This window comes from Apis laboriosa, unplaced genomic scaffold (genome assembly GCF_014066325.1).
Source record: "Apis laboriosa isolate Shangri-la unplaced genomic scaffold, ASM1406632v1 scaffold42_cov153, whole genome shotgun sequence".
Taxonomy (NCBI): Eukaryota; Metazoa; Arthropoda; class Insecta; order Hymenoptera; family Apidae; genus Apis; species Apis laboriosa.
In genome coordinates, this window is record NW_025223257.1 from 1,029,078 (window position 1) to 1,043,995 (window position 14,918).

Below are 14,918 nucleotides of genomic sequence, written 5' to 3' on the forward strand. Positions count from 1 at the left end.
GGATAAGGATTTCTTCAAATTCGCTCAAATTGAGATTAACTTGAGATTCAATTCCAACTCCCTCTCTCTCGACATAAAAATACATTCTCTCTTTATGAATCGTATATTGACAATATCGCGTTGTTTAATTAGAAATTTAATTAGAAATTTACAGATGAAATTTGAATTCGAACTTGAATTGTTAAAAATAAAAATGAAAGATGGCGAAGTCTTCGCTCGCGAAAAAAAATGATAGAGAAGGAGAGAGGAATGCGTTTAACGTCTGGACGGACGTCTTCGCGCTCGATAAATCCTTCCACCGACGAGAGAGATTCTCTCCACGATTTTCCAATTTTTTTTAACAATTTTTCGAATCGATAATTTTCCACCGTCCGAAACACTCGTTTCGACGCATAATTCAGGAAAATGTTAAAAAGGAAAAGGAAGAGGAGGAAGAAGAAGGCGCGGGGTAGTAGATTGGCGGGCTCCGCCACTGTTACCACCCCGTGGCCGATCAGGGTGGTGGACACGGCGGGGCGGGGCGCGGGGTGGTGGTGATTCCGCTTTGGCCCGAGTCGTGGCGACGCTAGCGCCACGCCGGAGGCTCCAGTCCGAGCCCAGCATCACTCGTGGTGGTTTCGCGCGCGCATCCCCCGCCAAGGTGCGACTACTTTTCGAGGAAAGGGAAAAAAGATTCCGTCCTCACGATTCTTGCCACGCTTTCGACCCCCTTTTCAACGCGACACCCACGGAAACGCGGCGTCCAACTATCGTGGCCACCGTGGGGATACGATAAAAAAACGGGAGTCGAGGTCGGGAAAAAAAAAAATTCTCTCCTTGCCCTCGACGTGCCATGATCACGAGACGGAAGAAGAATCATCCGGCGAACGCGACGGTGCATCGTGACGTGACGGTGCGATCCACGAGCGTGTGAAAAAAATGGAAAAATCGGCGGCAAGTGGACACGAGGATCCATCCACGAGGAATGCTGGATTTAAAAAAGGAATATTCGAACGTTCGATGCACGTCCTCGAGATCGAGAAAACGTATATGTGTCGTATAAAAGAAACGCGAGTGTTTGTTTTGAAAATTCGAATACGGCCCGTGCTCGTTTCGATTTTGTAAACACAAAATTTCTGCGCCGTTTAATCCTTCGTTTATATACACGAAAGTTCGCAGCGAGAAATTCCAGGAAATTTTCGAGCACGGTGTTGCCGTCGAGAGAGGGGGAAATAACAATATCGTCGCAATCGGGCACAGAGTCGCGAGGACGATAGACGTGCGAGAATTTCGTTCCACGGGAAACGACGTTGTGCGTGATTTTATTCGTTAAACTGCGTAGTGAGTGCTTTTTTTTTTCTTCCTATCTTTCTCTGACTGTTCCACTGTGGAAGAAAAAATGGATACCGGTGCGATCTGATCGTTGGATGCTGACCGTGCGGAATCAAGGGATATATGATAAACGACGTAAACGGGCGTAAAGTTTCCGTCGCGCATCCGATGCGTAATCGTGTCAAGGAATGCACGACGCGCTTCGTGACGATGCACCATGCTCGGCTGCATGAATATTATTACACCAGTGCAAGTGTTAGATCCGTGGCATCGATCCCCCCTCCCCGCCCCGTTGATCGCCGATAAATAAAACCGTGTCTCGCTCGTTTCGAAAGGAAGCGCGACGACATAGAGGAGAAAAACAAGAGAGGGTGAGAGAGAAAGAGAGAGGGAGGGAGAGGGCGAGGGAGAGAAATATCGAGGAAAGAAAAGAGGAGAGGAACGAAATTAAAGTGCGCGCGGGTTGGTTACTGGGGCGCGAATGATTTGTAGGTCGGATATTTCGAAAATTGCGACCGCCAGCTGCCACGGGGTATGTTTCACCGAATGATATCCGGATCGCCGGATCGATCGGCAATCGAAACTTTCCCTCCCCGTTCCTCCTAACGTCCATCGCTCTCCCTTCGAGCCTTCCCTCTTCTTTACCGCCGCCTTCTTCTTTCCACGCACGTTGCGCCCGTAATTACAACAAGTGTCGCGCGATACGCGACGGGGAAATATTATTATCGTCTCGGAAATGGAGTAACGGTGTGCCGATTTCCCCCCTTTTTTTTTTTTTTTGCCAACGTATTTTCGCCCTCGAAACGTATCCATATGCATACAGTTACACGCGTTACATCGCGTTTCGTGCTCGTCGCGTAACGCAAAATACGTCGCTCGTGTTCGACACGGTCACGCGAACGAGAGAGAAAGAGAGAGAGAGAGAGAGATCAACTCGCAGGCGAGGATCAATCGAAGGAGAAGGGGAAGGGGTTGTGAAAGTGCGTGATATACGTAGAAGGTGGATAGGGAAGGTTTTCCAAGTGACGAGCGTCGGGTGAAGGTGTTGGAGGGCGGTCAAGGATCCATGAGAGTGCGAGAACGGAGTTGCACGAGTTTCAACCGCAATCGCGACGCTTGATTTCGTGGCATTGTCTGGCTCCCTGCACGCGGTCCACGGTGTATCAAAGGCGAGGCTCGCCCTCGACGGGTTTGCAACAAAGGAAATACGATTGGAGGTGAGTTTCGAGCCACTCTACGCCCTTTTTATTTTATCGTACAGCGTATCGATCGATCCTTTTCAATCCCCGTTTTCCCTTTATTGAAATTTGATAAAAACGAATTGTCCGATACGGATTGCTGTTATTATTATCGTTGCAATTTCGTTTCACGGTTTTGCGTTTCGTGTCGTTTTCTTCGATATTTCGTTTCGACGCGAAATTTTTTTAGATAGATAGATATTTTTCGAGATTGCAAGGCGAGCGTTGAGCTAAGCGTCGGTAACTCTCTTACGGTCGAGTTAGGGTAGGTTGTAATTGGAGGAATGATTAATAAAGAATGCGAGGTTGAGGTATCGTGTCGATGAGGGTAGGGCGATAAGGAGGGTAGGATAATCCCGTAAAGAAATATTGTTTCGAATGGAATAGATTGTGGTGATCGAGGGGAAAGTCTGGAGTAGCTGGCAGGACAAACTTCCTAAGGTCTTTATTAAAATTTCAGTCAGTCTTCTTTCCCGATAAAGTTTACCGATACTCCAACTCGCATTAGATCCTTGAGGGCTGCTTTCGACGGGGCGTTATTAGTTTCCCGAGACAATGCTGCGTTAAATTTATTCCCACCACGTCGCAGTTCGGATACTTTGATACTTTAATCATCTTTCCTCGCATGCACCATCACGATTTATAAGTTCTAATCCTCGTAAGTGAGAACGGAGAAGGTATTAAACGTCTTCCTCGTTGCGAGACTTTAATCTGGATTTAACGGAGACAATGATATTTAAGGGGTGGAAAAGAAAGAGAGAGAGAGAGAGAGAGAGAGAGAGAGAGAGAGAGAGAGAGAGAGAGAGAAAGAAAAGGGAAGAAGGATGACGGGTGGAGGGATATTGTATTTTTCGCGTTAAACAAAAGTTATGCGTTATAAAATGAATCTGAACTCTTTCGATAAAACGTTCGACAAATATTTACGGCGCGTTCGCATGACGAAATCGACATCATCTACAAAATTTATCGAAACAGTAACTTGGTGTCCGAACTCGAATGCAAATATACGACCGAGCCACCGAGTGTTTCTGTCGTAAAATGTTTGCGATATTTTATGGACGTGAATTCGCGACCCGAATCGAATGGTTAAACAGCCCGTAATTCGCTGTCTAGTCGATTTTAAAAATGTTTATCGTTAAACGATTGCTACGTCGTTTTAAAATTCACACAGTTCGAAACGGCCATAAATATATTTTAATCGATCTCGTTTGTTTTCTCCGTCATCCTCGAGTAATTGCTCTCTCTCTCTCTTCTTTCTTCTCTTCGCACGTGAAATCTCTTAACGAACGGTCAAGAGAATAATCTTAATCTTCGATTATCGAGTCGAAAACTTTATTAACTTCTCGTCGAAAGAATGGTCAAAATGGACCTTTAGAGGTTCGACCTCTTAATTCGTCTATCGATGTTCGGTTTTATATTATAATCGGAATGCGAACAACTTCATTGAAACGGGCACAATGTGTGCTTAATTAAGCGAGTCCGATCAAATTCAATACCGTCCTCCGGGAAATCTGATCATTTTTGAATACCATTCCATCCGCCGTGTTTGCAACAGTTCCCATTTGGCAGCGGTGTGCCGCGTTCCCTCGGATATTTTTCCGAAAAACAACCGCCATGATAAACAGGATTTTAGTTTCGTTTTATTTAATAATCCCTTCGCGAAAACACAATTACTCGACCATATCGATGTTTCTCGGATAATTTTCGAAACGAATGGCTCGATCGCCGCTGCGAAATGGGAATAAATTTCCTAACTGATAACGAATGCCGACAAATAATCCTATTTACGTGGAATTATTCTTGTTACCGCGCCATTCGATCGGGATACGATGCTCGTTTGAAGGAACGCCCCTTTTCGAAACTACGCACAACCACGTTTCCAACAACCAAATACCATTTCACCGATTACGAATTTAACGCGACAAGCAACCCTTTCGGAACAGGATGCAATTTACGTCCCGTTATATTAGACGCCCGTGATTTGGAAATTTGTTCAAAAAATGAAAAGGAAAAAAAAAAAAAAAGAAAGAAAGAAAGGGGAAAAAATTTATCGGCGAACGTTATCAGGGAAATTGCTCGCGTTTTCGAGTATCGAAGTTTGAAAACGAGTTTCGAAACGATGGATAGGATGGATAGGAAGGAGGATAGGGAAGCGAGTATAATGGACGAATCTAGCGCGAAACTGAAATGATTGATGGAAGAACGAAGGGGAATGGGGGCAAGGGTCGAGGAAACAGCTCGGCGAACAAAAGGGTTGAGAGGAAGTAGTTATGCTTGTGTACATAGCCCGGTCGACGCCTAGGATGCTCGAACACGGTTAACTCGAATGCTTTCGATAATAGTGATAGCGTTGGGGAATCATCAACGACCGACTCTTCCACGGTTACTGAAATTCTCCAGTCTTTCCTGTTGACAGACATTTGTCATCGGTCGACTCGGAATCGCGCAATTTCTCCCTTCACCCTCGTCGAATTCCCTTTTTCGCGATCGAGGTTAAAATTACGAATCGGTGGTAACGCGACGAAATTGAAATTTTCATTGGAATTTATTTTCGCGAGTGTGTGTAACATTTGTCGGTCCAATTTTGAAGAACTTCCATATTTTTTTTTTTTTTTTTTTTTCCCCTCGCATCGTAATTGGAATCGTTTTTTGCGTGTCGCGTAAAAAGGAAAAAAAAACGAAAAAATCCATGGGCGTGTCCTCTTATAACTTTCAACGAATCTTTCAAATAGACTTTTCTGTTCCTCTCTCTCTCTCTCTCTCTCTCTCTCTCTCTCTCTCTCTCTCTCTCTCTCTCTCTCAACGCGGAAAAATCGGTCTTAAAAGTTTCCACTCCCGCCATCCGGGTAATCTTGATATATTCCCGCGTTAAATTCGAGCCGCGGCGCGTTTTCACCGCGCGTCTGACTTTGCAATTATTCTATTTCGAGATGGGGGAGGGGGGAGAGGGTTCGGCTGCATCAGATAAACGTGTATCTTGTCCGTTGATCTAGGAACGGAACGAACGATATCAACGTGGAATAATTTTCCCACGTAATAAATTCACGCGATATCGCGGCTATTTGTATCAATAACCATGCGTCATAATGTATCATTGTGGATCCCGATGTTCCGTTAGACGATCGCTGTTCCGCCAGATAAGGCATCTTACAGTTCGCGTCCACCTTGGCGCGCGACCGAAATTATCGATCTCCATTATTATCGGAGGCCATTAATTAACATGGAAATATTATCCTTTCCCTACGAAAATGATTTGATTTTCAACGTACGGCCTCCCGGAATAGGAAAAAAGGATAGTTGGCTACCAAGAGACGAAGGCGACGAGGAGGAGGCGTAAAAAAAGCGACGTATTGTCGAGGGTTGCGAAAGCGCGTTGCGAACTGGAGCCGGAATATATAATCCCGTTTCCGTTCAATATTCAGGAAGCCGTGCGCGCCACAAACGGGTCAAACTAATCACTCATGGGCTCGCGCGCGGCCATAACGATTCCCTATACGGTTTCATAGGCGAGGGCCGATTAGCAGATTTGTCATGCGACCGGGATATTCCGGCCACCCGCGAATATCCTATTAGCGGCGTAGCCGAGACAATGGCCGTATGCAAAGACGGGGGCATACTCCGCTAAGTGAACGCCGCTCTGATCAATGGGAATCCCATATCTCGTGGGGAGAGGGAAACGGTACGTCATCCCGCGAATCTCTGCGCGTGACATCGTCCTTTTCGCTTTGAAGTGGATTAATGCGCGACACGCGGGACCGATGTTACCGCGCTTGCGACAAGAGACGCGTTACAACGTGTACTATTAGTGCACTAGACGCTACGAATTTATGCCCGTCTCGAAAAATCGTGTTTGCACCCCGCCTCGCCGGTTAATCGTTGAAGGGGGCGAGCACGAGCGACGTGGAATTATTTAAAACCCTTTTAACATCCCTTGTTAGTTGGTCGAAAGCGACACTCTTGCTCGCCCCCTTACTCGCGTTTCGTGTTTTATTGTCGCGAATTCGTTGCAACGATCTTGGAATCGTGTTACCGGCAAGTCGAGTATTAAAGCGTTGGCGCGCGTTAATCCGTCCGCGACGACGGATTACGGGGTTAATTGCTAGTCTTAATGCACTCTCCGTGGGGGTAATATCGAGTTAATCGAAAACGAGACGGATGATTAAACGTTTAGTAGTCGTCGTATCCGAGACAAATGTTGATACGAGGAATTTGAATTGTTTCGTTTAATAATTGGCTCGCGTCGATCTCCTCGCTCTCGTCGATCGTTGAAATTGGAAATCGCGATATCGATGGAGCATCGTCGACTCGTTTAATAGGAACGCGAGATATTTATTAACGCGTAATATTCGACGACGCGGTGGAAAAACGTGTCTAAAATACGGGGCAAAGGTGTGTAATAAACCAGATATATTTGACAGAGTTACGAGCGCGTTAGAGAGTCACGGAGAACTTTGTTACATTGCCCTTTCGCTACATCGCGATTTCGCCAATGTTCGCCTACGTATCGAGGAAGAAATCACGCGACTCGAAGCGATATGATCCTTTGACACGCGGCAAATATTGACTCGTTCGTTCACAATCTTCCATCGATTGAACACGTTTCGAAGAACACGTTGAAATTTTACAATTTTTGCCGGGAGGAGGAGTCGTTTTTTTCTTTCGGGCAACGTGCGTCTCTAAAATCCATCCATTGAATGATAAAACTTATAAATTGAACAGAAAAAAAAAAAAAATTATTCCGGTTGATGGAAAAAGGGAATAAATTTTCACTTATTGTCTCTTTTTATCCTACCGGAATAAAAACTTTTTTCCATTCCAATAATAATCGACTCTGTTTATATAAATGGACGATATTGTCGACGGATTGAAACAACTTTTATCATTTTTCGATAAATCTAGTAACGATTTTAAAGACGTACGATTCGCCTATTGCGAACATTGATATACGAAGTAAATAAATGCGAATATTAAACGCTTAAAAAAAAGAAGGATGGGACGGAAGTAGTGAAAGGATTTGGAACGGTATATTTTATACAGAATTATTCTTTGTGCAGAAATTTTTATCGCGAGCGTTTCGTTACCGCGTGTCGTAAAGTAATGCAACTTTCCGCAAGCGTAATTAGCTTCGTACGCGGCGGCGAAAAAAAAAAGACAAACAACGAGTTTGCAAGTCACTGTAGATTTAAAAAATTCGCGGTCGAAAATGAAACGGCGATTCACGATGTGATCATTAAGCCGCGCTTTTGGAGGAGGGCTCTTTTCAATTGGACCGTATTGTTGCACGCGAGAACATTCTGGATTAGTTGCGGCTCGTATCTACTTGTAACATGCCAATTAAACGTTCCGTTCTCTGTTACGAAATTTGAATTTCATTTAACGCCGAGTTTTTTCCCGAGTTTTTTTACAATAAATATCCCCATATCGATTGATTTGCAAGTTAACGAAAAATATTCGCGCGGGAATTTTCGTACTTTCGTAATTTCTCCCATTATTTTTTAATCAACGAGATCGTTTTCGAATTCTTAAAATAAGCGCGGTTCAAAATCGAATCGATCATTTTGTTAGTAGAGTAGATTTTTGTACGCCGATACGTTTTGATACGCTTTGAGGAATTAAAAAAGGATACACGTCGCGCGTACAGATTGACGTATAGATAATATTAGTATCGAGTACTGTACAAATACGAATATATGCAAAGTAGAATCCATGTTGATTTTCAGCGACGTGGGATCGCGTGTTTGCACGATCGCAGACGCGCGACCACGCAATACGCAATCCGCTTGACACCGATCCAAAGCGATTTAAATTGACAATACGGAACGCTAAGCAAGCGTTCACGACAGCATCACGACAGTATCACGACGATTGTGCGCGATAGCGGGATGTACGATACGACGTAATGTTTATGAGACCAATTTAAGGGAATTACCTCTTCGTCTTCTTTCCTCCACTCGTGAAACAGACTCGAATTTATATCTCTCGACGAGGAAGGAAAACGAGGGGAGAAATCAATTCGATCCGATGATTTTAACTCGTTCGTGTAATCGTGTCCGCGAAATCGAAATAACAAACGAAATGCGCAATTCGCGATATTCGGATAGACTTCACTCGCGCAAATTATCCCTCCCCCCCCGGTACCGTGATCGCTGCAAATCCATCCCGATAATGGCGTCGATTGTTCCCATTTAAACAGCAATCTGCATTAAAGTTCGGTGGAAGGGCGCGCGTTCCGATGCGAGGATTACGCCGTTTAAACCAGCGCCACCGTGAAATTACGAGGAAAAACGTTTCGAGCTTGTCTTACGTATCGCGCGATACCCCATCCTCGCTCTCGTATCCTCTCGTGAACGAATACTCGCTCTGGGAACGAATGGTAGACTAGGCAACATTTGGGAGAAAGAGAGAGGGTTATTCCTGGAAACGAACACGCTCAAACATCCCATCGATGTGTTTCGTATAAAGCTTGTATAAAGCTCACGGAAGCATGGCTCGGGGATACGCGGTTTGCCGGAAACGCGGTGTAACCCGACTCTCGAATTTCAGCTCTTGATTCTTTTATTCGCTCCGAGCAGGGATGCTTCGGGAGTCTTTTACCGTTTATACAATCCTGGCCAATGTGTCGATCCTCGAAAGATAGACATAGAGTTAAAAAAAGGGAGGGGTGGAGAGAGAGAGAAAGAGAGAGAGAGGGAGAGGGAGGGAAGAGGGGGTGTCGGTTGAATAAGGGAGGAGACTTAACGTTACTTTAGTTTAGTAGAACCTATTGTCGGGCAGAGGGTTGCGCGCACGAATGTAGTCGTGACTCTCGTGCTCTTTCGCTACTTGAAAGCGGGTAATAGAGGGGATGGGTTACGGTGTATCTGACTCGGGCTGTGGTGTGGATACGTGTATGAATATTTTACGAAAAATGCACGCTTCAAAGAACCCAGTCATCCCCTATTCACGGTTGCTCGAATTTGCTGCAGTAGCACAACGATACCCATCGTTTCCCTTCGTTTTGAAACAACTATTGTGCTCCACTCTCCTTGAGCGCTCTTCTTGTCCCCGATCCTGTTCGATGCACCACGTGTCCCATTCTTTCCGATTCCAGTGAAGTTTGCACGAGGATTTAGATTTTTCTTTTTTTTCTTTTTCTCTCCCTCTCTCTCTCTCTCTCGAAGTTTCCACATATTATCTTTCACGTTGTTCCACGAATCGAGTTAACGTGTATTCTTACACGCAAGGGATACGGAACCGCATCACCGGGGAGGAAGTTGTAAATGAAGATCGATAAACATTACCCGAAGACGTACGGGGGCCCATTCTTTCCCGGGATGAGATAAAGTTTCCGGACTTTCGGTGCCGGTGCAAACTTCTAAACGTATAAACCGATAACAAAGCGATTCCTAAGAGGCGTTCCACGTTGTTTGCGGCAACGTACACCGCTAACTTTCCTTTCGAAACGAACTTCCCACAGAGACGCGACTGAAATTTCTTCCACGACGCGACCACCATCGAGAGAGAGAGAGAGAGAGAGAGTGAGAGCGTGAGAGTGAGACAGAGTTCGCGATCGTTGATTACAGGATTAAACGGTTCGGTCAAACTCTCCTCGTTTATCATGAATTCTCTTTATCATGGAATCCTGTTCGAACAACCGTGAAACCTTGCGTTTTCCAACGGTGGAACCATTGCTAAATGACGTGAGATTTATTCGAACGCTCTCCTTCGATACGTCACACGACTTAATCGTAAATTGTCCCCCCCCCCCCTCCCCCTCCCCACACCGCAAAGTCTTTCAACGCCAGTCAGGCAGGACATTTATTTTCCCACCTTCTTCGCAGAACCATGATTTATGACCGCGGTTCGGTTTCATCGATTTCTTTGATCGCGATCCCGCAATAACGAACTCTTTCCATTCCCCGTTTACCCGCCTCTCCCCCTCCCCATTCGAACACGCTGGAAATGAGATTTCGCGAATCTTGAAACGAACTTGATATTCTCCGCTCCATTCTCGTGCTATTTCTACTTGTGCTTTGTTCCTTGTGTACACTTTCTACCTCTCTCTCTCTTCCTCTCTTTCTCTCTTTCTTTCTGTTTGCGCAAAAGGGTAAGAGTTATATTCGGAGCACAATGTATTTTACGATTCCTCGTAAAATGATTATCTTTCGTTTTTGTTTACCCCAATTTAATATCTCGTTCGAGCAACGGTTTATATATATATATATATATGTAGAATCGTTCCTTTTTGTAATTTTTATTCTTCATATCATATTTCTTTTTTTTTTAAGAAATCAAGTAGCGTGAAGAAGTACACGTTTCAACGAAACTCGAAAGATTATGCGCGCGAAGCAGTTAATTCCGTTCCCTCGTCCTCCAAAATATAAAGCTACAATCCTGTTCAATCCCGGAGAGCCACGAAGGATTTTGCCTACGCCCCTATCTCGGCTCGGACATGTATCGCGTGATAAATCGTCCGACGTGCAATCCCTGCTCGCGCTGGAGGAGCTGTGTCAGATAGTTGGTCGAGCAAACTCGTCATGAATAAGAGTGTCCACAAGCATCGCGCGGAAATCTCGTCCGAACTTTCGAGCGTGGTATATTCGCTAGATACTCGAAAAGTAAGGTATTTGTCTCGAGACGAGAGAGGGAGAGGAAAAGGAGGGCGAAAAAAAAGAGGAGGAATCGAGAAGCGCAATGGAATTGTGGTCATTCAACTCGGTTGCAAAATTTTTATCGCCCACGTACGAATTTTCTTCCCTTTCCTCCTCCGTTTATTAAATCCTCTTTCTTTGTTCTCTCGCTTCGTTCGATTCCATCCTCGTGAAATCGTGAAAAAAATCTCGTTTTCTCGCTTGCGATTGGAAGGATATATCTTCTCGAAGCCTTTCGTTTCGTATCAAATCACCTTTTCACGCGTCCGATGTTCTCGAAATGAAAATCATAATCCCGGGATAAATACAATAAAATGCAATAATTAAAGGGCAAGCGTATAGAAAGAGAGAAAGAGAGGGGAATATCGAATAGCTTGCGTTGCTGAAATTCGACGCCGGTTGCTCGAACCGATCCTCGATCTCTCATTGCTTCGGCTTCCTTCTCGGCGAGAAGGGAAAGCCAAAAATAAAACAAAAGCCGCGGCAACCGTTTCTGAGCTAAATGAGATTTTGATACAGCGATCGGATCGCTGCGGCTCGGCGCTGTGGCGTTTCGATAAAGAGAGGTGGGTGGGGTTGGAGGAGTAGAGTTGGTTGATTTATCGGAAATTAATATGCTACACTGTCGAGGCCGAGCGAAAACACCACGTTTCGGATCGCAACGAGGCAGGGGAAAAATACGAGGATTTAAAATAGATTTGCTTCATGGCGAGGATATTTTTTTTTTTTTTGTTGAGTTTTTACGTATCTGAGAAGAAGCGTACGTAACGAAGCGTAGATAGGAGAGGGTTGAGGCATATTAACGTTAGGAGGAGAATCGAGTAATTCTCCCTCGAAGGTGGAGCTGTAGTCATGGACTCGAGGGACGGAAAGGCTTCTGAACTACGGAGATAGAGAGTCCTGTGTGTTCCCTAAGAAGCGGCGCATCCCAGAACGAATTCGGGAAATGAAGCAGAGCTCGCCTCGAGTGATCTTGACTTATGGTTTTGGGAACACTTCAGGGATATTAAGATGACGTGGTCTCGTATCTAAATTGGACGAGCATCGTCTTGTTCTTCTATAATTGAATGCGTGCCAGGTTAAGATCGGGTTTTCTTCTTTCTTTTTCTCAAAGAGTAGAATATTTTCTGTAAACGAATTCTTCTCTACTAAAGGGTTAAAAATTTCGAGGTTCGATAATGGTAGCGGTAAACGCAATTACAGTTTGGCGGTTTGCAAATGGGTAGTAGGAAGTGGTCTAATGCATAAACGGTGTTCCATTTTAAGGAAGGGTTCATCGTCGGTGGATGTGTCTGTATCTCTAATGCAACCGCGTGTATTAACCGACAATTTTCTCGGTTGGTTTCAGGTGTTCCATGGAATAACGACGCAACCATGATCAATATGAAGTTTTTTCGCGTCGTGCTGGCCCTTCTAGGAGGTACGCACGTCCTCTTCGCCCAGCCATCCGCCTCGCCTACCGTGAAAAGTACCGGTGAGTATTCTTCCCCCCCCTCTTGAACGGTTTAAATATCGATATCGAGGACGCGAAAGATAATGAAAAAAGTTTGGCCTGTTCGAAGGATCTTGCCCGCGCGTACACGTGAAAGGGGAAAGGAACCGCAAGAGCGGAATACTTAGCAATTATAAGCCGGTCGTTGGAGTTTTATTCGGAAACCGGGTCAAACGTATATAACCACTTGCCAGACGTTACACTCTTCCGGGAGACATTATACAAGCGAAATAATCGAAATCAAGATCATCAACTCTTTAATGAAACTTTTATCCACACTCGTCGTGGAAATATGGGTCAAAGTATAACGAAAGACGAGAAAGAGAGAGAGAGAGAGAGAGCCGAGGAACGTCTCGCCAACTTTTCCACTTGAAATCTTTTCCACGAAAATCGTAGATTATATACAGAGAGACTTTCGACCCCATCTCCTTTCGGTCGCGATAGTTTCGTACAGAAATCGGTTCGTTCCGCGATTAATTTCGAAAATGTATCCTCGAAGTATCCTCGTTGAAATACCGTTATCGAACGTAATAGTAAGTAGTAATAGTAGTAGTGGTGGTTATTCTTTGATATTAAAAATCCACGCGTGGATCGCAGTTTCAATTATTCGAATGTTATAAAAATCGCAATTGGAGGAAAAAGGAATAAAGAAAAAAGAAGGTAGAAAGGTAGATTGCATTGAAAAAAGAAAGAAAGTTAAAATCGATACGATTTTATCGATGGCGATACGTTGGCGCAAAGCTCGCTAGAATTTTCAAAGGGAGCACGTTAGAACAAACTTGGTTAGATAGCGACGAAAGGAGAACGAAGGAGAAGCATCGGCTTTCTATGTAATTAACGACTATCCATCCTTCTCGTAATTATGAGGCCCGGGGGGAGGCGTAATGAAATCCTAGGAACTGCAACTCGCGTGGAAACGAAGCGGCATGCGAATGCGTCTGTCAAGAAGACCTACCACCCGATGTGTGTACACGTAACGATGTAATTATATACGACTCGGCTTGACATCCGACGGTTTGACGTCTGCCACTTCGTTCGATTCACCTTCACCTTCTTTCTGAAATTGGCCTCCACCTTGATTCTGGCCAGTTCAGGAAGGAGCGATTCGGTGCTCAAACGGATCGAAAAAAATAACGAATATCCTCGACTATGAGTTTGCACGAAGTAGGTGTTGTATAGCTCGCGTTCGATCGTTTCGGGAAAAGGGGAACGAGCAAGCCTTTACTTAAAAAGGGAATTCTGGTCGTTCGAATGACCGGTTTCGAGAACTCGAGCGAAAACTCGATACGAGAAACCTGGATCGATACACCTTTTGTCCTGATGTTTCCATTAATTTCTATTAAATATGCCATAATTGGCACGGCCCTCGACTGCCTCTCGTAATCGTGCGTATCTACGTTCCGTGGAAATTTATTTCATCGGTAGCGTTTCATTCATACCAATTTCCAATTTCATCCCTTTTCTGTATTCAATTCGAGACGGTGGTGGAGGATCGATTTTTAGAATAATTCTCGCCCGTGATACATGGAAATTACACGGGGTTTGAAACTTCTTCTTCTTCTTCTTCTTCTTCGCGGCCCTTTGCCGGGGAAAAATGATTTCGCTTCGCTAAAGCGGCGATAATTTATCGCGCGATATTACCGTTCTAAACCGTGGAACGTTTTCGCGGTTCGAAGGAAGAGAAGGAAAAGAAGAAAGGATGGTATCGGGGGTGGGATAAAAGGGGAGGGATGGGATGCGATAAATTCTATTCCCATATTCGTCATCGCGAATTTAATGGACGAAATTCCACGGTGTGTTTCGAGTTTCCGTTTCATTGAAAACCGATATCGATGCATGCTGTCTCGCGAACACTTCTCCCCTCTGTTCCCTATCGTGTACCAACATCGACTTTCCGTTAAGGTCCTCTTGTGTCGTCTAGTTGTTCGAGTACCACTTGCGCCTTGATTACGTTCGAGCGGAAAAAGCCAATATCGCGACCGTTCTCGCGGTTTCTTTAGCCGGGGAATAAGCATTTTTTTCCTCCCCAGAGTACGTTGCTTTTCTAGTTAAATCCCGCGTATATTTCTTCTTTTTCTTTTGCTGCTTCTATTTCCCTCGAAGACGAGGTATAAAAACATATCTCCAAGTTTTTAAAAATCACGAGTCGCACGTTGCGATGCTGGATACGTATTTTTTTTTTTTTCCAACTCCAATCGATCGAAATCATGTCTCTCCCTACCCCTTCCCTCTCTCTCTCTCTCTCTC

At 44.7% G+C, this 14,918-nt stretch overlaps 1 protein-coding gene across 4 annotated transcripts in view; it reads left to right on the forward strand.

Moving 5' to 3' along the window:
• Positions 1–2,392: 2,392 nt before the first annotated feature.
• The window catches only part of LOC122716180 (basement membrane-specific heparan sulfate proteoglycan core protein-like), a 126,556-nt gene continuing 114,030 nt past the window's right edge, over positions 2,393–14,918 (forward strand). For all 4 annotated transcript variants that reach the window (XM_043939028.1, XM_043939029.1, XM_043939030.1 and 1 more), the window contains exons 1-2: positions 2,393–2,528; positions 12,528–12,653. In XM_043939028.1, the coding sequence (XP_043794963.1) occupies positions 12,554–12,653 (100 nt within the window). In that variant the 5' untranslated portion in view covers positions 2,393–2,528; positions 12,528–12,553. The remainder of the gene's footprint in view (positions 2,529–12,527; positions 12,654–14,918) is intronic.